The 24,147-nt window shown below is 54.1% G+C and overlaps 8 protein-coding genes across 8 annotated transcripts; 2 read left to right on the forward strand and 6 right to left on the reverse strand.

The window, feature by feature from the left end:
• Nucleotides 1-286: 286 nt before the first annotated feature.
• Nucleotides 287-1,309, reverse strand: E0L32_010566 (uncharacterized protein; the record flags this gene model as incomplete). The annotated part of the gene is made up of 3 exons (XM_031133198.1): nt 287-756; nt 832-951; nt 1,009-1,309. The coding sequence occupies 3 exons, from the start codon at nt 1,307-1,309 to the stop codon at nt 287-289; spliced, it is 891 nt and encodes a 296-aa protein (XP_030989485.1).
• Nucleotides 1,310-2,204: 895 nt separating this feature from the next.
• Nucleotides 2,205-3,104, forward strand: E0L32_010567 (uncharacterized protein; the record flags this gene model as incomplete). Its single annotated transcript, XM_031133199.1, has 1 exon — nt 2,205-3,104. The coding sequence occupies one exon, from the start codon at nt 2,205-2,207 to the stop codon at nt 3,102-3,104; it is 900 nt and encodes a 299-aa protein (XP_030989486.1).
• Nucleotides 3,105-3,218: 114 nt separating this feature from the next.
• E0L32_010568 (uncharacterized protein) lies at nt 3,219-4,260 on the reverse strand (the record flags this gene model as incomplete). Its single annotated transcript, XM_031133200.1, has 6 exons — nt 3,219-3,490; nt 3,544-3,640; nt 3,700-3,776; nt 3,838-3,952; nt 4,053-4,162; nt 4,233-4,260. 6 exons carry the CDS (start codon nt 4,258-4,260, stop codon nt 3,219-3,221), a joined length of 699 nt encoding a protein of 232 aa, XP_030989487.1.
• Nucleotides 4,261-6,888: 2,628 nt separating this feature from the next.
• On the reverse strand, nt 6,889-10,756 carry E0L32_010569 (uncharacterized protein; the record flags this gene model as incomplete). The annotated part of the gene is made up of 10 exons (XM_031133201.1): nt 6,889-7,132; nt 7,209-7,400; nt 7,464-7,961; nt 8,023-9,463; nt 9,529-9,594; nt 9,656-9,836; nt 9,903-10,223; nt 10,266-10,340; nt 10,394-10,604; nt 10,656-10,756. The coding sequence occupies 10 exons, from the start codon at nt 10,754-10,756 to the stop codon at nt 6,889-6,891; spliced, it is 3,330 nt and encodes a 1,109-aa protein (XP_030989488.1).
• Nucleotides 10,757-13,634: 2,878 nt separating this feature from the next.
• On the reverse strand, nt 13,635-15,206 carry E0L32_010570 (uncharacterized protein; the record flags this gene model as incomplete). Its single annotated transcript, XM_031133202.1, has 2 exons — nt 13,635-13,905; nt 13,948-15,206. The coding sequence occupies 2 exons, from the start codon at nt 15,204-15,206 to the stop codon at nt 13,635-13,637; spliced, it is 1,530 nt and encodes a 509-aa protein (XP_030989489.1).
• Nucleotides 15,207-16,428: 1,222 nt separating this feature from the next.
• Nucleotides 16,429-17,920, forward strand: E0L32_010571 (uncharacterized protein; the record flags this gene model as incomplete). Its single annotated transcript, XM_031133203.1, has 3 exons — nt 16,429-16,681; nt 16,736-17,429; nt 17,494-17,920. The coding sequence occupies 3 exons, from the start codon at nt 16,429-16,431 to the stop codon at nt 17,918-17,920; spliced, it is 1,374 nt and encodes a 457-aa protein (XP_030989490.1).
• Nucleotides 17,921-18,364: 444 nt separating this feature from the next.
• E0L32_010572 (uncharacterized protein) lies at nt 18,365-20,796 on the reverse strand (the record flags this gene model as incomplete). The annotated part of the gene is made up of 3 exons (XM_031133204.1): nt 18,365-19,564; nt 19,648-20,136; nt 20,188-20,796. 3 exons carry the CDS (start codon nt 20,794-20,796, stop codon nt 18,365-18,367), a joined length of 2,298 nt encoding a protein of 765 aa, XP_030989491.1.
• Nucleotides 20,797-21,534: 738 nt separating this feature from the next.
• On the reverse strand, nt 21,535-22,225 carry E0L32_010573 (uncharacterized protein; the record flags this gene model as incomplete). Its single annotated transcript, XM_031133205.1, has 2 exons — nt 21,535-22,119; nt 22,187-22,225. The coding sequence occupies 2 exons, from the start codon at nt 22,223-22,225 to the stop codon at nt 21,535-21,537; spliced, it is 624 nt and encodes a 207-aa protein (XP_030989492.1).
• Nucleotides 22,226-24,147: the final 1,922 nt, after the last annotated feature.

The following is a 24,147-nucleotide window of genomic DNA, read 5'->3' on the forward strand; positions in this document are numbered from 1 at the left end:
GGCGGACGTGTCTCACCACCTCCTTTTCGTCGCGACACACGTACCTCTGATATATCCTGAATGCAAGATGGATATCATCTACCTCAAGGAGCCAGACGATTGCAGTTTTATTCTTGAAGGAAAATTCCAGTTCGTTTCGTTTCATTGACAAGAAAGTGCTTGAGTCTACGAAAAGGTTGTGGAGGCTCTGGGAACAACCAAAGCCTGCCTCTACATTTGTCTTCAAAGCTATGATCGTACCTGAGAATAACACCTCCAGACCGGAAACAACAATTAGGGCGACCAGCTACCCGGACGCCGCCTTCGCAGCCTCAATCAGCTCCGATAACAACGCCTCTCCCTTGGCCACCAGGCTGACATGGCCCTCGCCCTCGATCAGATGCGCCCTCAGGTGCTCCTTTGGCAGATGGTCCGCGAGCCACTTGCCGTGCGCATACGGCACCATCTTGTCGTCGCTGCCCTGGTACAGCAGCACAGGCACCTTGATCTCGCTCAGCTCAAAGCCCCACGGCAGGACGAACTCGAGGTCGTCGTCGACCCAGCCCTCGATGCCGTTGCGCAGGCCCTCGCGCAGCAGCTCGACGAGGTAGACGCCCAGGTCGCCCTTGCTCGCCTCGAGATCCACCCCGCTGAGGATGGAGGACAGGGCGGCGACGGCGCGGGCGACGCTGCCGGACACAATGTCCTTTCGCTGCGCGGTGCAGAACTCCCGTAGTGCGTCTTCGCCCTTCATGGCGGCGTGGAATTCTACGACGTCTGAATGGATGGGTTAAAGAGACTTAGATGACGCACGCTCGCGGGATAGGTAAATGCCTCAAGCAAGGGACTCACTGTCTTCGCCTTGGCCGGCCAAAAAATCGAGATCTTTTGCGTCGGCTGGGCCCACGCCGGCAATGGTCAGTACCGCGAGTACCCCAGGCAATCGTGCGCCACAGGCCAGAGCATGAGGTCCTGAGAGCGCGAAATCGTCAGCGACAGCTTTCTCGGTTCATCAGTGTCCATTCTTACCGCCACCGCTCCAGCCTGCGATCAGGCACTTGTCCACGCCCAAATGAGTCTTCAAGGCCTCTACATCGCCAACCATATCGATGATCTTCCTGCCGGGCCGCCGCGCGGAGTCGCCGTACCCCGGACGCTCGGGCGCGATGATGCGGACCCCGGATGTCTTGGCAGCGGCGACGAGCGACGGTGGAGGCGTGCAGCCGGCCGGGGTGCCGTGGAACCATATCAGCGGCAGACTACCGTCGGGGTCGCCGAAGATGCGGTAGGCCAGTGTCCGCCCATTGATAGATAGAACCTGTTCTGACATTATGAAAGACGTTTGGGATTGTTGTATGGTAGTCGGTTATGCTGTGCTGTCTTCAGTATTGGGCTCGTGTTGCGTCTTCATTCTTTTCCTCCTTTTATATCTGCTGAGTCGCAACTCACATGACAAATCTGCCATGAATGACGGGCCCGTCTCGAGGGCACGCCAGCCCTCCGGCTAAGCCAAGACCAGCAGGTATTCTGGTCAGCCTGACGCGGCCTCGACTCGTTACAAGTACATGTGCTCTAGACAAGCTTCGGGCTGACCAACAGAATTCATCAGATTGCCCAGTCGATGCAAACACGTTCATTTCTCTAGCTACTAGCCTTGCCAGCGTACAGAATAGTCAAACGAGGGACGGCGCTTGGCCTGCAAGCTGTCCGGCGTAGAGATAAATCTTGCCTACCTTGAGTATGGGCTTGCTCGTTGGTCAGTTCGGGTAGTGCGCTTAAACAGCTCGGACTTGGTGGTTATGCTACGGGAATAGGGCCCCTGGCATCTGCTATGTCTGGTATGCCTGGGAGACCTTCTCGCGGCACAAGTAGTGACCTGGCGTTCCGGTGATAACAGGGCTTAGCGCCGTGCGGGAAAGCCCACATTTGCTGATTTGCTCCGTCGTTAAGCCCACAGTTGATGATTTGCTCCGTCGTTTAGTCCGTTTGTCCGTGCGCGAGACTGATGATGTATTGCATCGAATCTCGGCTCGCGAACACCCTCGTATTTCCGGAAAAGTGGCATCAGCCTACCGCTTGACGCTTGTAAAGAATCTTACAAAAGCCACAGGTTTGTCATGTTTGCAAGTGTTGTCTTCATTCAAAAGAGGATAATATCAATGTGATCCCGGGCCATTACAGTAAACGCAATTCAAGGCGGAGACCCAAATACAATATCTTGCACAATGGCCGACGACGACTCACGCAAAGGCTTCATGGCCGTGGCCAACTTCATAACCAAGAACCACCACGACACCTACGACTACATCGACCCGCGCAAGGCTGACCTCTCAGGCAAGTCGGTCTTCATCACGGGTGCCTCCAAGGGCGTCGGCCGCACGACCGCCCGCCGCTTCGCCATGGCCGGCTGCTCCAAGATCGCCATCGGCGCGCGTTCGAGCCTGGCCGAGGTCGAGGCAGAGGTCAAGAAAGCCGCGGAAGACGCCGGCCGCCCGGCTCCGCAGGTCCTGTCCCTCAACCTCGACGTCACGTCCGAGGACTCGGTGCGCGCCGCCGCGCGGGCCACGGAGCGGGCTTTTGGCGGCGGCCTGGACGTGCTCGTCAACAACGCCGGCTACCTCGAGACGTGGCTACGCCTGGGCGAGACGGACCCCGGCGAGTGGTGGCGCTCGTGGGAGGTCAACATCAAGGGCAGCTTCCTGTGCCTGCACTTCCTGCTGCCGCTGCTGCTACGCTCCGACACCAAGATGGTCGTCAACCTGACGAGCGCGGGCGCGCACAACACCAACGTCGGCGCATCGGCGTACCAGGGCTCCCGGTTCGCGTCGTGCCGCCTGACCGAGTTCGTCGAGAGCGACTACCGCGACGAGGGCGTCCTAGCCATCGCGCTGCACCCGGGCGGCATCAAGACGGAGCTGGCGACCAACATGCCCGAGTACATGCACGCTGTCCTGACCGACGAGCCCGAGATGCCGGCGGACGTGATGGTGTGGCTCGCCGCGACGAGGCCCGAGTGGCTGAACGGCAGGTTCATCAGCGCGACGTGGGATGTGCAGGAGCTGGAGGCTAAGAAGGAGGAGATTGCTGCCAAGAACACAATGTTGAAGTTCAGGATGGTCACTTAAGCTAATAACACTAATAGAGGGATGTTTTACTACCACCAATTAACCAGTGACCATATCGCGGGTAACCGCCGCTGTTTTCCCATTCGTTCTCCCAGAGGAGCGCCATGCTCTACATCAGTACTGCAGCTTCTCACCAGCATACGTATAGAACAGACCCGTATCAGAGTGCTCAGCACGTTGTATGATGTCGACCATGCCCTTGACGCTTGCTTCCATATCGTCTTCGCCCTTCCATCCCGTGAGTCTCGTGGCAAGGTATCCGGGTTCGAGTGCGAGGAAGATGATTTTACTATCGCCGTCCTTGAAAGCCTGCGCAATGGTCTTGGTCTGCTGGTTCAGTGCTGCCTTGGCCATACGGTAACCTAAGAATCCGCCGCGCTCGTTCGCTACCAAGTCAGGCTGTCAGTAGAGATCTATTTGGCATCGAGATATTACTAACGGGCAATGCAACCAAACTCAGACGAGATATTGGCAACGACGGGCTTCGAGCTCTTTTCTAGCTTGGGAATGAAATGCTTTGTCGCCAGATAGGGGCCCTGGTGGGAATTTGAGTCAGCTTGCTACATCTGCGATCAATTAACGCTGTGAGACACACCGCCGCCATGATGTTGAACATCTCCAAAAGCCGCTCGCGACCGTCGGCATCCCAAGCGAAAGGTTGCGGTCCCACTCCTGCACAGCGGAATGTTAGCCACTTCCGACAACACAAGCCTGTTTGCATCGGTGTGCAGACCTCCACAGTTGACCAAGCAGTCCAGTGGCTCGTTGCCGTACTTTTCGGCAGCTTGGGCGATGGTCGAGTCATCAGTGTAGTCCAACTCGAAGATCTTGGTTCCAGTCTCGCGCAGCTGAATCGCAGGGATAGTTAGCTATTAGCAATACCGCCGACCAGAAATCCAATGACCAAACAGAAACAGACAGAAGAGGGTGTGTGTGTGTTCGCTGTACCTCGTCGCAGGATGGATCGTCCCTGGTCTGGGGCCGGACTGTTCCGTAGGTTGTCCATCCTCGTTTCACGAACTCCTTGATCAGGTTCAACCCAATCCCGCGATTCGCGCCTGCACGAAACACCTGACTGTCAGTATGGGTTTCCCAGTGCGTTGGTTAGTTCAAAATCCAATGACGCACCAATGACCAGAACACGCTTTCCCGACATGGAGGCTGTGAAATGTTGGAGAGCTGGTGCACAATTTCATGAAACGTCTAGGCTGAGAACAACAAAGTCGGAATGGACAGCCTTTTCTGAGAGATGGATGGGTCCACGATGTCAAATGTAGTGTGCTGGCGCGCACGCGTTGATTCTGCACTTTCTTTTGGGCGGGGGGGGAGGGGGGAACCAATCAGTCAATCATTCAGAATCTACATTACCTACGTAGTGTAGCCTATCACACTCGCCTAGTATTATCCCATCAGGAGTGCAGCTGGAGGCTTGCTGCAGGCCACAAAAAAGACCAGCACTGGAAGGACAAAGTACGCCCGACAAACGGCGCAAGGTAACACACAAGTCCGAGTGAATTTCTAATGACCACTCGGAAGGGCAAATTTGCAGGAAGTGTCACCTGCCCATGCAGCCAAGCATGAATGTGTGAATGAGTGTCGGTGTGAGTGCTTTGTTCCCGTCCTCCAGTCCCTAATTCGACCAAGACCCCATGGCCGCTCCATGCAGTGGAAGTAACGAAGTCACTGAGTGCCATATCCAGGGCCTTGTCCGCATTGGCAGACTCTTCACTCGCCCGTCTCACGCTCAGAAATCTGCCTTGCCTGCGGTACGAAGGCCACGCTATTTAAGTCGCACTGCAACCCAAGTTTGGCGGGGAGAGACCCATGGACCACTGTCGAACTTTGCCAATACAGCTGTCCACGTTGCGTAGCCAGTACGATTTTGGCGATGTTGAGACCTACTGGCTTCACGAAAGGCTCAGCCGTGAACCTTGGCAAAATCACGGGAAGGACCTCTCCAGGCCACAATATCCCAGGTAACAAGAGCCTTAAGCAGAAAGTCTCGACGGGATAATTGCTCGTCGATCTAATCTTTTTTTCAGGTACCCCTGAGCAGTATGCTTCAACCATTTTCAGCTTTTCCGAGCGCAGGCAGGATAGCTTTCTGCACCCAGGGTCTCACTATCGACAGCTCGCAAAGTTTCTCAGTTCTGGGCCGGCCTTGCAGCTGCCGAGCTTTGGAGTAGAGCCAAGACAGCACTTTGTTCATATAGTGGTGCACGAGCTACACGCAAACAAGGAGCGACAAAAATACATGTTCGACGAACTCACAGGCCTGCAAGACCTCGAAAGGCTCCCTTTACCGGCGGCTGACACTGGGAGGATCGTCTTCATTCGAGGCCATTCCCACCACGACTGGATGCTCCCGCTTAGTGCAAAGTATAGAATCGATCCCGAATACCTTCGGAGACACCTCGATTTCTCCCCCTTTAGTGGGTTCTACGATCTGCCACCTCTCTTGTCCAGCACCCGTGGCATTCTTCAGCTGAGGTTGACAACAATCTTCACCCGTCAGCTACGTCTAACCGCGGATCAGCTTCACCAAGCGCGAAGAGGGGAACTGGAGCAAATCCAAAAACATCAGCGGCAGCTCGGGGCAACCGGGGTTCTGGGAGAGTCTGTTGGGAGGAAACTGTCCATTCATAGCGAAGCAATCTTCACCCTCGAGCAGAATATCTCTATATGCTTGAAAAGAAAACAAAACGGTTCCTGGACAGGTAAATCACGCACCCTGAGACACCAACCTCGACTCGTGCTAACGAGTTGCCTGGTTGGAAGCTTTTGTTTGGTTGGACGCCGGGCGAGACCTTTCTGAAAGCTCTCTCAGCCAAGAGTTAAGTCGTGGCGGGAGCCCATCTTCAAACCCCGTCATTCTCCATCGACCCAAGGGAGCCCTGGCCGGGAGTGACTCCGAGCACTTACCAAACGGCAACGCACCGGCAGAGTCAATGACGGTCCAAGAGATCAGTCAACATGCCAGCCTTCTGCCCTTTCAATACGGGTCGACCCTCAACCCTGCCGAGGCCGCAGCTCACCCACAATACGCCCTTAGCGACCTTTTCAACTCTGCAGCTGCCTCGGAGTGTCAATTTCTGAACATGATGCAAGGCCAAATCGCATACAATCTCAGCTTCCTAAGCAGTAAAATGGACTTGGCGGTCAACAACCTCAAACACAGCAAAACTGTCCTGGATGAGCATGTCCAGCTAATCAGGCAGACAATCGCATTCTTGAACGAGCCCGAGCTCTGTGACTGGTCCCGTCCCCCACCTGGGGCCACTGGCGCGCCTTCCGGACAGGACTTGGTCGATAAAACCTGGAAAATTCTGGTGTTCGACTTTGAGGATCTGTCCAGGCGAGCACAAACCTTAGCAACTCAATGTCTCGAGGGAGTCAATATGATTATGAATAGTGCAATGCTGGCAGAATCACAAAAGGCCATTGAGAAACAAGAAAAGATGACGCGATTGACCATACTCGCCTATTTCTTCTTGCCTCTGTCGCTCACGACGAGCGTATTCGGAATGAATATCAAACAAATGGGCTCCGGCGAGGTGGATATGTATTGGCTATTCGTCATCCTGGTTCCGGTATTAATGGGCTCCATCGCAATCTGCTTCTGGAGCTCCTTGTCAAAGCTGCTGTTACCTTGGAAATTTTCCGCCTGACACAACGTCAATCTTTGCTTGAATTGAACACGTCTCGGCCACCGACTCACCTGCTGGAACATCGAGTCCATATCTTGCCAAGAAGCGACTTTTGAGGCAGACTAAATCCGCAACAACTACCTGGCCCAAATTGAGACGATCGAATCATAGTCCGAAAGCGTCAGGGTTGTATCGTAACTGACGTATTCCGACACTGTCTCCGAGTACAACACACGCGCTCGAGAAGACAGCCTAGCTGCTTCAGTCATGTTTCCGAGCAGCTCGTAGAGCAATGCCTTCTTGAAGGCCGTTCGAGCAATCTCCTGTACATATGCTGACGGATAACTCTCGAATATCTGCAGCGCCTGATTATAGAGGCTCCTGATTTAGTGAATACAGGGTCAGCGGCCATAGCATAGTAATATAGTGAGCGCCTCTAACGAGGATGGGGACTGACATTGCCGTTGAAAATGGGCCCAGGTAGATGTTCTCGTCTCCAAGCTTTACAAAGATGTGGCCCGTTCGATGATGACTCAAACCGACTGTGGCCTTGTAATTGTCAAGCGCTCGGTTGAACATGTCAAAAGCCTCGGCGTGGCGGTCTTGCTTTTGCCGGATGGTGCCGAGAACCTGAAGCGCATATCCAGTTCTAGAAATGAGGTTAGATATTCTTTGTTTTGGGGGCTGGTAGAGTTTAAATATCCAATCTTACTTGAATGATTCAGTGTCATTGGCTCCGAACTGGACTTGTCGCCATCGCAGAGTTTCTAACAACATCCCTTCTGCTTCTTCGTGTCGGTTCAAACCTATGAGGGCTTGCGCGTGGTGAATTATGGCGAAAAATGGCCAATACTTGCCAGACAAGAACTCGGTTGACTCTTGATTTATCTCTCTTGCCTTCATCGAATACTCGATAGTCTGCTCGTACTGGTTATTGAGGAGGTGTGCAAGAGCCATCTCACTGTGTGCCAGGCCAGCCCCCAATGTGAGTTTTGGCTTCTTATTCTCGACTTCCATCCGCTGTTTGAAATGTCGCTTCGCCAGTTCCATGTGTAGTTTGAACCTGTTGGTGTCCGAGGCAATCGATCCTGAGCAAAACAGAGCGTCGGCATATTCCTCAGGAATATCTTGCGCATGTTGTTCGCATATCTGAAGAGAGGACGCGAACATGCTTTCTGCGACCTTGAAATTTCCCTTTTCACATACGTGCCTGTACCAGTCAATCAAGGTGGCCAATTAGATGGCCCTGAGGGCCGCAACGGCAAACTTACCAACCCCCCTTTTGGAGCAAGCCCGCAAGCTGACGCAGAGTCTCAAGTGGGAACTGCCGTTCAGGATCCTGTTCATATATGCGAGCCATCTTAATAATATGCGGCACAATCTTGTCCGACGCATTCCAAATCGAAGTCTCATGTGAGAAGAGAAACGATGATTTTGGCCAGCTCTTGGAAAGAATGTCGATGCTGGTTCCGAAAGCCTGCTCCAGCTGGTCAGTGGAGAGGTGTGCTCTTGTTGCATCCTGAACCAAGCGGTGAATCAGAAGTTGCTGCTCATCTTCGGTGCGCTTTACCAGAGATGATTTCAATAGACTGCCTCTGGCATCAAGGTAGTCCAACTTCGTGGATGGAAATGTTCGATCTCTGGCTTGGCTCAACTCGTGATCGAATAAAGATTCATAGATGGCGTCTGGGTCAAGCAGGGACAGGACACTGAGAAGGCTGCGGGCCTGCGAGGAGAGTGAGTCGAGGTGCCATATGGTGGATAGCGTATGTTGGTATTTCTCTTGTCCCAAAAGGATCTCGCGATTTGAAGGTTCTTCGTTGAACACGTCGAGAAACTCCTGGAACGTCATGTGCCGTCGTCGAACAACCGCAGCGATCTGAGCCAATGCCAGTGGGAGTCCGCCAAGACGCTTCCCAAGGGCAGCTGATTGTTCTTTGTTCTTTTGAGATGCCTCGAACCCAGCGACCTTCATCAGCAAGGCTGACGACTCTTCAGGATCGAGCGTCTCGAGATCAATCCCTTCAACGCCTGGTAATGACGATGACGACTTGGCCAGAGGATCCCGACTGGTCACCAATATATTGCCGCTGGTCGTTGTGGGCCAGTAGTCGCTGAGCAAGTCCAAGTCATCGGCGTTGTCATAGACAATGAGCCAGGTTGCCATCTCGGTGGTTACGTCTCCTTCCTCCTCCCGCTCGGGTCTGCTCTTGACGGGGTTTGAAAGCCACTCCATGACCAAATTCCGGCTGATGACAGCATCCTTCTTTTCGTTTCCTGAAAGAAGTTTGATTTCTGTTGCAATTCGTATGAAACTATCAGCGATAGAGTTGTCGTTATCGGCTTGGACCCAGAAGATTGCATCATAGCTAGCTATGTGGCGGTGAACAAATTCCGTCGCAATTTGGCTTTTTCCAACCCCTGCAAGTCCACACAAAGAAAATGATCGAGTGACGGGAGAACCGCCCGCTGTGTCGCCAGCCATAGGATTGAGGAAATTCGAGATCATGTCAAGAATTTGTCCACGCCCAAAGAAGTCCGGGTTTTGTGGCTCGGGTCCAAGGACAAGGCAGGGCACCTGAGCAACCGCTTGGCTCTGCGTAATGTCATTGACTCCTTGCACAAACACGAAGCTGGACGCTTCAGTCGAGCCAAAAACGGCTTGGTTGCTGCTCAGGTGTTTGGAGTCCGAAGGGGTGGAGACGATTTGATCTTTGCACGATAACAGGATCCCCGTCAGCGTGAGGCTGTCAATGCCAGTCTGAGAGCCCTCTTACCAGGTCTATCTTCAGGATCCGGCGCGGTACTGGCCCATGTGAAATTGTCAACTTGGACAGGTTGTGCTAGGTAGAATCACATCAGAGTCAGTGTTTATGCCTTGAGAGTTTGGGGCCTCTTACGTACGCTGAGGTCTTGACGGAACATGAATGTTCTGTCTATTGGCGACTACTGCGCACAGTAGTTTAAAAATCTCCTCGGATAAGTCGCTGCCAGCATCCACGATGTTGGCCTCGGTGTGGGACTTTTGTGTAGCGAAGAGCTGTTCATATTTGAGCGCAATTTCAGCAAAGCTTCGTGTGACAAGCTACAAGAGGTCGTTAGCGAAAATGACATTACCCCCTTCTTTCTTCAAATGCTGTGGAGTACTTACGATCCCTTTCCAAGACCTGAAGAGTCCCATCGAGATTTTTGTTGGCTTCGTTTCAAAAGTAGATATGACCGGAACTTCGATGGCAGCTTCTTGATATTTCCGACACACGGTCTGAATGATCGCTTCCTCGGCTCCGGCTTGATCTAAAATAGCCTTGGAAAGGCTTATGTAGCATCGAAGAAGATGAGAGAGGGGGATCCGATCATCATTTCGACGAGCATACTTTGGGTGGGGCGAAGAAAGGAAGATAGTGCCTGAGTGAACTTCGAGAAACCGTCGAAGTGAAGGATTGTATCCTTGCTGGTCGGCTAGGCGTAGTGCCTACTTTAAACGATAAGTCTTGGTTCCTCATGTTCACATCACCCACGAGAAACTCGCCTGTTTGACAATAACGCCTCCAAGTCCGTGAGACACAAAAATGAGGGGCCGTGCCAGAGCCTAAAGGCCTAGTTAGCATCGCAGATCCATCACCTCATCCAGCGGAGACGTACATCCGTATCGTGGACAAGCAGATCCGTCAACTCAGATCCTCTGAACACAATACTCTGCCAAATAGAGCCGTCGGTCTTCTCCGTGACATAGTCGAAAAGAAAGATCCGGGGATGCACCTCAGAATACCTGGCCAGCTCGATCAACCAAGCCCAATTGCTTTTCAAGAATCGATCGACAGCTGGAGCGCCGACTGCGGGAACAATGACAAGGCTAATAATGTGGGATTAGGACCTTCTTCACTTTGGATTCAGGGGTGGTTACTTGATATTGAAGGTGTCTGGATCAACAGGACTGGTCGGCCATACACGGCGGAGGATGCCGGGCTTCTGACGCGCCATTGAGTCGTGCTCCTGATCATTCATAGCGAGAAGGTGACAGTAATAAGCCAGAGAATTGGCTTCAAAGATCGCATCTTCAGCGCGCGAGGAACGAGAAAAGAAGTTCGGGGCGTGATGAATGAGGATTTCTATTTTTGAAAGGTGGACAAGGAGCAGATTCCAACCTGACTTTCTTGGCGTTTCTTCTGGATGGGCTGTGGTTGAGGTTTGGTTGGTATCGACAGTGAAGACTCCTAGGTACGTACATTCAGACCTCGAATCAATCAAATGTGACCTGCGTCGGGCGTTGGTCGGGCCGGGACGATGTGGCAGGACCAACCAGACGCGTGCAGTTGAGACATTGACCAATTCATGTGATTGATATGATTGATCATCACGCCATTGATGCACTGAGACTGAGAAAGGAACACAAGGTCTGTGCCTGTGACTTAGGTAGGTGCGGTGGCCAACACACCAACGTAATCTAGGCAGCTGTGCAACACACCAGACCTCTTTCCAAAAGGCATCTCACGCAGTTCAACGGCGTCCTACCCCATGATCACTCGTATTAATGATCCATCCACGCCGTGTAACAACGCACCAGCACCAGCGCCAGTACACCGAACCAATCCAGGCGTGGTCTGAGATAAAGCGACGAATGATCAGTTGCTGCATATCTTGGTGCAGTGACACAGTGTGATCAAAAGTCCTTCGGGGAATGGTGGTTACAGCCTTAGGGAGTACTTGAATGGCGAGCCGTCGTAGTATGTATCTTCTTAACAAATACCGTCCAGTTCTCTCCGAGATAAGGATCAGGCATGCTTCTGTGTTTCTCAATCTCAAGAGCCACCATATCAAGAACTGCTTCCTGCCAGGCGTGAAAATACCTACCTCATGTGCTAGGTAGGATGCAAGAACCTCTCAGATACTAGGCACGACAACCAAAAATGCTCACAACCCTTAAATTCCTCGCTGATCTGCCGAGATATACAGAGGAGAAGCCTTTCACTCTGTATGGATTTCCAGAACACATGCAGCCACAGACAAATTGCGAGTACGAACTTCATGAGGACGTATTTATTGAGGATGCCAGAGGGCATGAGCAAGACTACACCTTGGACGGATGTGGCTTTGAGTTTCATCGACGGCCATCCAAATGCCTTCTGCAGGCATCTATCTTTAAATCTGTCACAGAGAGAGAGGAAATATGGAGATATTTGAAGGAAACAATCTCCTTGGGTGAGGCACTCTTGGGAGCATCGAAGGTTCTTTGCTTCGATTGGAGAGTATGTGATGACTCTTTGTTCTTTTCATATCTGTTTGGGATATTCAAAGAAAATGGAATAAACAACCGTGAAGCATGACATCAAAGGCTGACAGAACTGGATAGCTGAGAAGAACAAATGCCGATTGCGACGTCAAAGGTCAATTGGACAGCTTGGAAGATGCAAGATACCGGGCATTGTCTCCAGCTTCATTGATCCACTGTGGTATACTCAAAGTCGAGCCTCTCCATTCCCACATTCCATACTGACTCGCATCAGACTACTCTTACGATGGCGGCCTTGAAACGCTGAAGATACACCTTTCCAAGGAAGAATTTGCCGATTTTAGTGCCGGCAAATACCGGGCGAGGATTGTCAAGTGAGTAAAAAAAAACCGGCCCCTTCACTTTGCTTTCCTAAAAGACCGCACAGCATTTGGAGGCCTCTTCGAAAAGTTCAGAGCGCACCGTTAGTTCTCTGCGACCGACGTACAATTCGAGCCGAAGACATCCTGGATGTTGATCAGGTGGCGCCAACGAAGGTGGAACAAAGCATGACCCTAAAGTACAGGGACTCTCAGAAATACCACTGGCTTTCAAGTCAAGATCCGGAGGAAATTATATTATTCACCTCATGGAACTCGGTGCAGGATGGAGATATTGCTAGTAAGAACAACCGGCACTGGAACTGGTTATCAATCAATGGGCCTCAGGCTGACCTAGACTATTATCGCAAGGCCATACTCCACACGGCGCAGCTATTGAAGACCCGAGCAAAGACACGGCGGTAATCAGGGAGAGCATAGAAGTACGGCTGACCGTTATGTGGCTATCGCCAAAGGGTGAGTAGTAGCAGGACAATGTCTGGCAGTCGCAGGTTGCAGGCAGCGTCAAAATCGCGTGAAATATATCTTCAATAGGGCATCCGATTGAAATGCATTCTCGAGAGATATCTTGAGCCATCTTGAGCAAACCAGCACTCAGTGAATCAACCAAGATCAACACCACCCCTGCCCTGAGATCTGAACCGCATGTTGACGTTCAATTCCTGGTGCTCAACCTTTGAGATCCGCCATTCCCGCTAGTCTAATTGTCCCGTGCATGTCGATTTGCGCATTGAGGCGGATAGTATGAATCCCGAAAGCTAGTCTATGTTAGGTGCTGGCAGCAGTTGAGGGGTGTAATCAGGTCGAGTTACCTTTTGGGATATCTTGCTTTGGGGTTTTGTATCCAGGAATTTGATCGTGGGAGGCCAGGATGTTGATCCAGGGCCGCGTCTTTGGCTGGGTCTGTTGCTTAAGCATGCTGGAGACTTGGAGCGAATCGAGAGAATACTTTGGGTCGATCTGGCGGATGGGGGGAAACACGATGGGAACTGAAGAGCTGGGTGGCAAGGCGGCTTCATAAGGGTGGGGAGTCGAGAGCGGTCTTAAATGCACCTAGGTAGTGCTCAAGTGACACCCTCTGAACAAACCTGGTGCGATCGGGCTGTTAGCAATCTACCCGGTCACGGTGTTGATCTGCGCCGGGAACTCAACCAATTAGAGAAAGGGCCAGAAATCCTGTGAACACAGCATTCATGGTGTGATTTCCTCCACTCCGTTCCTTTGGGGCTTCATGTCTGCTGTGACCTGTCACTGGTGCCTGAGGAAAGGAACCCTAGTGAAAGGCCAACTGGGCGGCCAGGATGTGCTCACTTGTCCGGTGACTAGACATAAATCTGCAGGCGAATGGTGGGACGGGTGAAATGTTTGGGAAAATGAGCTGGACTAAGAAAGTGCGCTGGGAGGAGTGATAATACAGGTCCTCTTCTGGTTCACCAACTCGCTTGACGCCCGCGCCATCGAGGACTTTGGCCTCGTCGTCGCCCAGGACTTCGACCGAAACACCGACGTTGGGCTGCCCCTCATTCTTTCCACCCAATGTCTCTCTATTTGCCTAAGTACTTAGGAAGGTAAGAGCAGCTACTGACAGAGCCTCAATCCCATGCTTCAAGGTAGGTTCAATGACAGGTGAAAACAGTGGCGAGTGGTTCCCAGGCAGTTCATGTAGTCTTCCATCCTTCTCAAACCCATCCCAGACTCGTGGATCTGTGCTGCCAAGTGTCCAGTAGGCGTACGGAACGCCGACGGGAGCCAGGATTGAGAAATCATCGCTCGCCATGTCGGGTTTCATGGCTTCAACTGAATGTTCACCGAAGAATGCCTTGAACTGTTCTTCGACTGGGCTGACGGCTCTTAGGTCGTTGATTAGCGGCGGAACATGTTCAATCTCTCGTATTTCCGGCTCTGCCTCAGCGCCGGACGCATCACACTCCGCCTTCACAATCCTCTTGACGGCGTGGACTGCCTTGCTTAGTACCTCAGGGGAGTACGCTCTGACATCGACAGTAAGCTCGGCGTTGTCGGGAATGACGTTTGGCGTATCTCCAGCACGAATACTCCCGCAAGTGACGATGGCCGTATCATTGGGATTGATCTCGCGGCTGACGATCGTCTGGAGGCGAACGACAGTATGACAAGCGGTGATGACAGGATCGATGCAGTCCTGAGGAGAACCAACATGCCCTCCCCTTCCCGGTATGGTGATCCGAAACGTCCTTTTGCCCGCTAGCGAGTAGCCTGAACCGATCTGGAGAGTTCCAACTTTGTTGTTGACAATGTGCTGGGCGAGGACGAAGTCCGGTTTGGGAACACCCTCTAGACCATACAAACCGCCGTCTACCATCGCACGCGCGCCGCCACCACGTTCCTCATCGGGCTGAAATAGAATGAGCAAGCGTCCCTGCCAATGTTCCTTGGCGGCATGGAGAAGCGCAGCAGCTCCCATGAGGGCTACAATGTGCATGTCATGCCCGCATGCGTGCATGACCGGTTTTTCCTTTCCGTCCGTGTCGACCATGAGCTTCCTGCTGGCATAGGGGAGACCCGTTTTCTCCAGTACAGGAAGGGCGTCGAGCTCGGCCCTGAGGAGAATGGTGCGGCCAGGCCCGTTGTCAAGCACGCCAACAACCCCATAGCCTCCTATACCTTCGTGTACCGAGAAGTTTAGTGCTCTGAGATGGTCCGAGGCAATCCTGGAGGTTTGCAGCTCCTGACGCGACAGCTCCGGATTCTGGTGTATTCGCTTGTACACATCTTCGTAGGGGGAAAGTTCTGGTCGAAAGCGGTTCAGAAGCTGAACGATCTTCTCTGCTTTGCCGCACCGTAGATTGGGTGCCCAAATCCTCATGATAACTAAAGTCCAAACGAAAAGGCGAGTTGTCAAGATCCGTGCTGTTGTCGGGTTCTGTCAGGGCCGTTTGTGAACTTGTCTCTGTGTAACAGGTGACGTACGCTGGCAGTGGCGAGAGTTGGCTGAAGGGAAGTGGCTGAAGGGAAGTGTTTGAAGGGAAGTGTGGCTACATCTGAGCCACACCTCAAGATTAACTACTTGACTGTGCTCTAGAAAATGGGCAGAATGAAGCGGCAGGGCCATCAGTGGGGTGCCTCAGGTGACGACCCTGCTGATACGACCTGGTTCACCTTCCTTGCAAATTACATCCTCACCGGCGAGATTCAGTCACAGTGACGCCTCAGTATCACCTAAGCAAATAGAGAGATGTTGGGTAGAAAGAAACCTGCATCACTCCTCTCAGCGCACTTTCTTAGTCCAGCTCATTTTCTCAAAACACAACACTGACGGTGCTGTGACCTATCACCGGTGCCCTGCAAAGCAACCCTAGTGAAAAACCAACCAGGCAGCCAAGATGTGCTCATTTGTCTAGTGACCAGTCGTGTAAGGGGAGCAGGAGGCTGATGGACAATAAAAGGGCCAAAATTTTAGCTTGAGTGTCTTTTCCACTAACGCATCAATCAAGCATCACAGGTACCATCTCTCTCTTCATGGTCTCCCGACCCGTCCGTCTCTAATAACCAACCATTAATTCTAGAAACTCCTATGTTTCTCGGCACATTTCAAGCTGGATCAACTGCTCGGCGCCAAGTCGCGCGCATAAGTGCACACGCGTGCGCCTCTGTGCAGACTGAATCGCTGAGCTTTCGGATAAGCTCGCATAAGAACCAGAGTGCCGAGTAAGTGGGGCCCCGGCCTCGGTCATGATCTGGCTGCCACCGCCGAATCGCCCGGCCCTTGGAAGCCGCACAATCAAATGAGTCGCGGTACTCCCAACGCGCATCTTCGGCAGCCGAGACTTGGGTCCCGTTCAGGCGGATTCTATGCGAAAAAGGAAAGGTTTCTATCTGATATTCATGCATCTTACAAACGATGATCTACATAAATGCGACTGCCCTCCCTGGGAGAGAGATTCAAAGTTCACCAACCACTCTTTGTTCGCTCACTCGACCAATTAGACACAGTAATACCTACCTATTTAATCTTCCCTCTTGAGCTCACTCATTCCATTCCCTTCATAATATTCCATACTTGATTTTGGGTCATTGACTCGAACACGATGACATCAGCAACCCAGTTCAACAACGTGCAGGCGGATCGTACCGATCTGCACTCGCCGTCAGTCAACGACACCGACACCCAGACTGAAGGCAACGAACCTCATCCCGAGAAGCGTGACGTCGAAGCAGCGCCAGGGTCCAAGCCCAGCCCAGGCGGTTGGGGTAGCGATGCGCCGGATGGCGGCACCTGGGCCTGGCTCTGCGTCTTGGGTGCATTCTGCACCTCGATCTGCAGTTTCGGCTGGCTGAACAGTGAGTCTCTATAAACCATCCCATTGAATTGAACGCGAGGATACTGACTTCTAGCAGGCGTTGGCGTCTTTCAGCAGTACTACGAAGCCGGCCCCCTCCGCAACTATTCCTCAAGCAACATCGCCTGGATCCCTTCCCTGCAAATCTTCTTCATGATGGCCATGGGCCCGATTGTCGGCAAGTCGTACGACAGGTACGGCCCGCGATACATCGTCCTCATCGGCACATTCCTGCACGTCTTTGGGCTGATGATGGCATCCATCTCCAAAGAGTACTACCAGTTCATGCTGTCTCAGGGGGTGTGCAGCGCCATCGGTGTGGCGGCCATCTTCCAGCCCGGCATCAACTGCATCAACACCTGGTTCAACCGCAAGAGAGGTGCGGCCTTCGGCATGGTCGCGGCCGGTTCATCACTCGGCGGCGTCATCTTTCCGATCATGCTGAGTCGTATGATCGAGCAGATCGGCTATGGATGGGCCATGCGGGTGTGCGCCTTCCTTATTCTCGGCCTTCTCATCGTTGCCAACCTCACCATCACTTCGCGCCTACCGCCCCATCCCACTCAGCTTACCAGTGAGCAAATGATGCAGCCGTTCCGCGAGAGAGGTTTCCTCTTCCTGATGGGGGGGATGTTCTTCCTCACCTTTGGCATCTTTATCCCCGTCACTTATATCCAGGTTGAGGCCTTCCAAGACGGCATGGACCCCAATCTTGTCCAGTACCTTGTCGCCATCTTGAATGCTGGAAGGTGAGTACCCTGATATTCCCCTTTAATTATGCTCGTTCTTCCTTTTCTGACATCCTATTCCCAGTCTCTTTGGCCGGCTCCTGTCAGGTTGGGCCTCGGACAAGATCGGCAAGTACAACACTTTCCTCATGGCCTGTACGGCCACTGGAATCTTCATTCTCGCCCTCTGGATCCCCGGCCGCAGCTCGGCGACCACCGTTGCTTTCGCCGCCGTATTTGGCTTCACGTCAGGCGCCTACGTCTCCTTGATCGGCGCCCTCGTGGCCGCCATTTCTCCCCTCCGCGAGATCGGTTTCCGGACCGGACTTGTCTTCTTGGTCAACTCTCTCCCTGGCCTCACCACCAGCCCCATCGCCGGTGCCATCCTCGACAACACGGGCAGCTGGGTTGGCCTCAAGGTCTTTGCTGGCGTGCTCTGCCTCACGGGTACGACCTTTATCTTGATGACCAGGATCACACATGCTGGACTCAACCCCACTGTGATCTTCTGAGTCGAATAGTATTTTTCATGAGCAGTGGACAAAGGCAGCCCACATGGAGAATTGCTGCCTACACCATGCAAGGTGCTTGTTCGTCATTCTACCCAACGCAATACGCACCTGTACCTCTTTTATTTCATACAATACTCCCTCCGATACACGATATCCCCACTTGGCAAATACGTTCCTGTGTCGCTATATTTTATTTCTGGTCTCATCTTATTTTCGTCTTGTAAGACCTAGTTGTCCTCCGCATCAAAATCATGACAGGCCTCTGGGCCTGATAGACATAGAAATCAAAGGATTGGATAGAATGGTTATAGGCTAGAGTCTCTTTGTAACCGAATCCTACAAGAAATTATTAGTTGAATTCTGATCGTCAACTCAGGGCAGTTGTGTAAGCCGACTGTAAGTCCACATAGCTCTACTATGATTTTACACTGGGCGAAGGCCGAGTCATTGGAAGTCCAGGTCCTGCCCGCTGAAGTCCTCGAGAAGAGAGGCCCAGTCCATAAAGCTATTGCACCACGGCGCGATGTCTATATGACCATCAGAAGTGAGCTCGGCCGGGAACAAGTCCGGATGACCATCCACAGCACCTTCCTCACCAGCACCAACCACCGACCCTGACCCGCTTGTCTTGACGACAGGAGTCTCGGCCGCTGCCGTGCCCTTCTCCGCCTCCTCCCGCCGGATCAAGGCCCTGTCCCTCATCGCCTTGATGACGCTCCACTTGACCCCAGAAGCAGTCTGCACCTGCTGCCGCTCCCGCCGGCTCCGTTCCTGCGCGAACGCGCCGTCCACGGCGGCCCACGCGCGCTCGGCCACGGCGCCCCGCGGCCGCAGGCTCAGCGTCCACAGCACGTACAGCAGCACGTCGTACTGCGGGAACGCCTCGCTCGTCCAGCGCGCGGCCCGCAGCATCTCGTCGCGCGCCAGCTCCCAGTTGAGCTCGAGCACCCCCGCCGCCGCGGCGAGGCTCTCGTCGGTGCACTCGGGCTGCCGCCGCCGCCGGCGGTGCGTGGTGGGCGAGGCCGTCGAGCAGCGCACCTGCTGACGGCTGACGAAGTCGAGCTTGCGCACGACGATCTGCGCCACGAGTCGCGCCGTGCGCTGCTGCGGCACGACGGCGCTGCAGTCGCGGAACATGGCGTCGACGCGGGCGCGCAGGCCGTCGACGAGCCGCCGGCGGGACTGCTCCTCGTCGTCCTCGACGGCGGCTTGCCCGCCCTTGCTGCCGCCACCCTGGTCATCCGCGGCGGAGCCGGGGCGGCAGCCCGTCATCATCTGCTGCAGGCGGCGCATGACGATGCCGACGTGGTACATGCTCAGCGAGAGGGAGATCTCGGTCCAGCCTGCGACCGGCTGCGGGAGCTCCGCCATGCCGGGCTGCAGGGCGGCGTCACCGACGTTGATGGGCAGCTCGACGTCGGTGTTGCGGTCGAGGTCCTTGGCGACGACGAGGCCAAAGTCCTCGATGGCGCGGGCGTCGAGCGAGTTGACGAACCAGAAGAGGCGGCGACGCATCTCGCACTCGAACGGCGGCATGCCGAACTTTGTGCCGTCGCGGTGGAGGCCGATGGACTTTGCGGCGCGGAGGGCGACGCCCGATAGGATCCAGACGGCGCGGCCGCTGTTGATAGACCGGTACATTTTCTTTTGAGGGGAGAGAGTGGTACTTAGCGGGGTGGCTTGGAGAGACCTGGAGATGGGAGTTGGATCTTTCTTGGAAGACTTACGAGAAACAGTGCAAAGGCTTGTATCGACTTTACAGTCGGCGCTTCCAGGAAATCCGCCCGAGACAGCGACAGTTCGAGCCCCTGTTTGAAATTGTTGAAGGCGGTGACTTTATCATGCCCGAGCATATGCAGCACATCCTCTGGGTCCATGGCTACGGTGGCCGCAAAGAATACGGAAAACAGCAGGCAGTGCATCTCGGGCGTGGTGTCGTACTGGTTGCTGATAGCGGTATACACCTCCACCTGGGCCGTGGGTATGTGCAGGATCTTGCTGATGGAGTCGACATTACTGACATAGAAGTTCCACAGCTGCATCCCTCGGAATGGCGAAGGATAGAGCTCCCGCAAATCCATCCGCGCGGCGAAGGAACCGGGCAGCAGGCCCCCGATACTAAACGGCTGAACAGAAGCGGTCTTCAGATCGCCCGCTTCATTATTGCCGGGTGATGCCATTGCAGACTGCAGTTCCTCCTCCTTTTGAAAAGAGACCTAGATTAGGACTTTGATGCTTCTCTTCATGACAACATGTTAGGTACTCACCTCTTCAAGCATGCGAGACAGCAAGACCTCATTGATGTACCTGCTCGAAGCCCCATGCTCGACCAGAATCTCATCCCTTGACGCCATGCTTGATGATGACGGCTCATCCCCGTCAGACGAGCCGGCACCCTCCGACTCTGCGCGTACTAGCCGCCTCGGTGCATCCCCGGCGCCTGCCTGGCGACCAGCCGCCGAAGCCCTGCGCTCGCGCTGCGCCGCCGCCGGCGGCAGCGGCAGCGGCGGATCGCCCGAGATGGCCACGAGCGTCTTCTCGAGCTGCACGAGCCGCGCCGCGATGTCGGCGATGGTGGACCTGGGCTGCCGCCGCGGGGGCGGCCTGTCGCCGGGCGGGTAGCAGCACAGGACGCCGTTGCGGCGGCACGTGGCGCACGGCAGCTTCTTGTCGCACCGGACCTTGCGGCGGTGGCACACGACGCAGGAGCGCTCGACGTTGCGCGCGCTGGCTCGGCTGCGGCGCGCGGCGGGCGCCGCATCTGGCGGGTCCGAGGGGTGCGTGTGCGCTGCCGAGGGGGCCGCCTCTGTGCCTACTGCAGGACTGAGGCCCGGCTTGGCTGCAGTGGTGATGGTATCGTTGTTGTTGTTGTTCATGGTTCTGTGGGCCGAGCGCCGGGGTTCATGACGTGTGGTGAACGTGCACTGTTTAATGGAATATGTTATCAGAACAGAGCCCGGAGTTATGTTTATAACTATGAGCCAGCTCAATATCCCCAGCTGTATGTGCAAGGTTGAGCATTATGTACGACCGGCTCGGCCTCGGCGGCAGGATTGAGAGCGAGGCCGAGCTGAGTTTGGGTTTGGTGGGGGCAGACTGATGCGTTCATTCGTCTCATTACTCGCGGGCGTTGCTCGACAGTACTTGATCTTGGTTAGCGCAAAATCGCACTGACATAGGTGCGTTCATTGCAAGGAGCTATTATTCTTGACGCACGCGTCGACTTGCCGTAGAACCTGTAAATGCCGTGTTCGAGGATCAACGAGAGGCGGCCGGTGTTGCAATCAGACTAGAGGTATCACCCCAACAGCACTCAACTGCGCATTCCTGATCCGGAGCCGGGGTACAAGGAACTCAGAGGTATCATTGGAATATCTATCTCGTCAAACTCGTGTGGAAAGTCAAATCAATGAAAATGGACCCAAAATATCCATCCGGCAACCTTCAGTATTAGCCGGCTTCCGATCTCAGATGTTTCCCTCTCTCGGAACATCACAGCATTATCCAAAACGAAATACTCCGACTATTCATTATCGTTGCATCTCTTGAGACTTTGTCGAGAGAAGATGCGTAGCATCAGTGACCAGTATCATGTCCATGCGAGTATGTCTCTCTTAGACATAGGAAGTCCTGCCCGACCGCTTGGAGGAGAGAAACAGGAACGCGAGCGCGCCGAGGCCGAAGGCACAGGCGATAAACTCAAAGGCAAAGTCGGCTTGGACCTGTGTGCACCGCGACTTGAGGGCGCCCTTCCAGTCGCTCTCGCTTCCGACGCCGCAGACGGGGCCCTTGAGGTCGACGCAGCCGCCGTTGATCAGCTTGTTGCTGTAGCGCAGGAAGTCGCCCTTGTCGGAGCCGTCTGTGCACGACACGCCCTTGAGGGCAACGGCCATGGCCTGTTTGAAAGGGTCGCGAATCAGTGTGTGAGACTCTGGGAAGGGTGTGGAATTGAGTCGTTCCGCGTGGGGGGCACTTACAACGCCTGCGGCCAGGTAGAAGATGGCGGCCAGCACATCGACGGCGGCGGCCACGAGCACGGGGATCGAGTCGAAGAAGATGGCGGCGATGCCCAGCGCAGAGGCGATGATGCCAAAGGCGCCCGAGAATGCGCTGAAGCTCGTCTCGGACGGGGGGCTGCCCAAGAGCTGCTTCTTGGCCAGCGTAACCGACAGGCCGAGGACGACGGCTCCGCAGAGGACCTGAGATAAGAGTCACTGTGTCAGTATGGTCGCGCAGCGCGAGGTTGTCCGTCCCATGCCGTCTTACCAGGAAGCCTCTAAGACCCAGGCCGATGATGGAAGACATTGTTCTCGGTGTTCTTGGTGGTCTTGGGGGGTGGGAGACGGTTATGCGCGAGGTCTATAGATCGGTTCTCGAGACTTGTTGGAAGGATTCACAAATTTTTGACAGGAGCATGTGGGTTCATCGCACAAACTATTGGGCATCAGGCGTATATATACGTTCTCCTCGAAATCCAGTCTGCTCCAGGCAGCGGAGCAGGCATCAGTCACACGAGGTGGGGATGCCTGTTCTGCAGGACAAGGGACATCGGGGGAGGGTGATGGGAGTGTGCCGATTCCATCTTGCCCAATAGCAGGCGGGCCAAGATGGATAGATTGGCTGGTCCTTCCTCGGCCAGCCTCTCTGCATCAAAGTCTGCTGCGGATACATAGCCTGCTTCCAACAATAGAGAGCGCCAAAGAAGGACGACTGAGGGACCCACGGTGAAACCTGGGCATCTGGGTCCGTTGGTGCAGCCCAACGGCACAGCGGCACAGCCCCGCTCCGCCATAGGCTGGGATCTGTGATGCCGGGCGTCAAAGCGGAGTTGCGGTGTGTGAAGAGGCAATCCTAGCCCTACTTTCATTGGCCGCCGATTTCCAGTTGGACCCATGTGCCGGGCCGTCGCCTCAGATGCGGAGGTGGACGTTGGTGATGATGCGATTTGATGTGCATACAGGAGTTGGAACTCAGCCTCAGGAACAGGCCAACATGTCGCGGGTCTGGAGGAGGCCCGGGCATGCGAATCACTGCCATTATCGAACCAACAACCCTCCCCAGCCATCGCAATTGTGCTACCAACATGTGATTTCGAAACTAGATATGGTGCAACGCCTGTGCCGCGCTGTGCTTACAGTTGTGGGGAGGGATTTATGGATCTTGGTCCCACGACATGGACCACCCCGGCACTGCAAAATAACGTTATTGTGTCTGCGGACGCAAAGGTCTGCTAGTGGCTCGTTGGGAATCTATCTCTGGGTGAGGGTCCTTTTGCTCCATGAACATGTCCTAGCTTTATATATCGTTGGTAGACCATAGAGCTGGCCACGATCGATCAAGAGCACGTTTCCATTGATATAAGCCCCTGCTCGCCTGCATACGAAGAGGTTCATGCCAGCAACACCCTTCTAGAATCATCGAGTCAAGGATGATCTAGCTTGCCGAGTCGATGGTCAAGAATGTGGAGTTTCCGGACTATGATACAATCCGCCCAACGTGCCATCAGGGCACATAATCCCGTCCAACTTCATACTCTCACTCATCGGTACCGACAGCTGAGATGATGTAAAGCATCTCTTTGATATCGAATAGACTTCCTGCCCCAATGTTTGCCATGGTGATATTCTGGGCCACACGACAGTACGACAACAATGCCAACTTTGAAAGCAACACTTTATTGCGCAAAACTGTGATCTTAGACTTGATGGACGCTTGTCCTTCATCCTTCACTGTCGTTTTCCGTTGGCTGATGGATTTCCGGGCGCAACCTGAGCCCGCTTTTACTCTGGCAACACGACATAGACTCACATCTGCTAAGGCGCAACTTCGACTCGGTGTAAGCATTTTGGTCCATACACCGAACCTGTCTAGGGCGGTATTAGGTTCTAGCATTGAAATGTCCATGTTTACAGGCGTGGATCCGGAGACTCAACTGCCCAGCCGGGGCCGGCAATTGAGCGCGGGGTAGGGGTTCCCATTCCGTCGAGCCTCCGCCGTTCTGGGACTACATTTCCGAGCTTGAACCTACCATTACTTGGCCGAACTGTCAGTGCGATTTCGGCCGTATTGACTTAAATACGTCGCCGGGAGGTCGAGTTTGGGCCTAGAATCAATACCTGCCCTGCGGATCTTGATGATCGCCGTGCCAATACTCACCGTCATCACGTTCTAGACAAAGCGGCGAATATTTGGCAAAACATGTCGATCCGGGAGCCATACGACGTGTC

This window comes from Thyridium curvatum (genome assembly GCF_004353045.1).
Source record: "Thyridium curvatum strain D216 chromosome Unknown NODE_86_length_176648_cov_78.404728, whole genome shotgun sequence".
In the NCBI taxonomy this organism is placed as follows: Eukaryota; Fungi; Ascomycota; class Sordariomycetes; order Thyridiales; family Thyridiaceae; genus Thyridium; species Thyridium curvatum.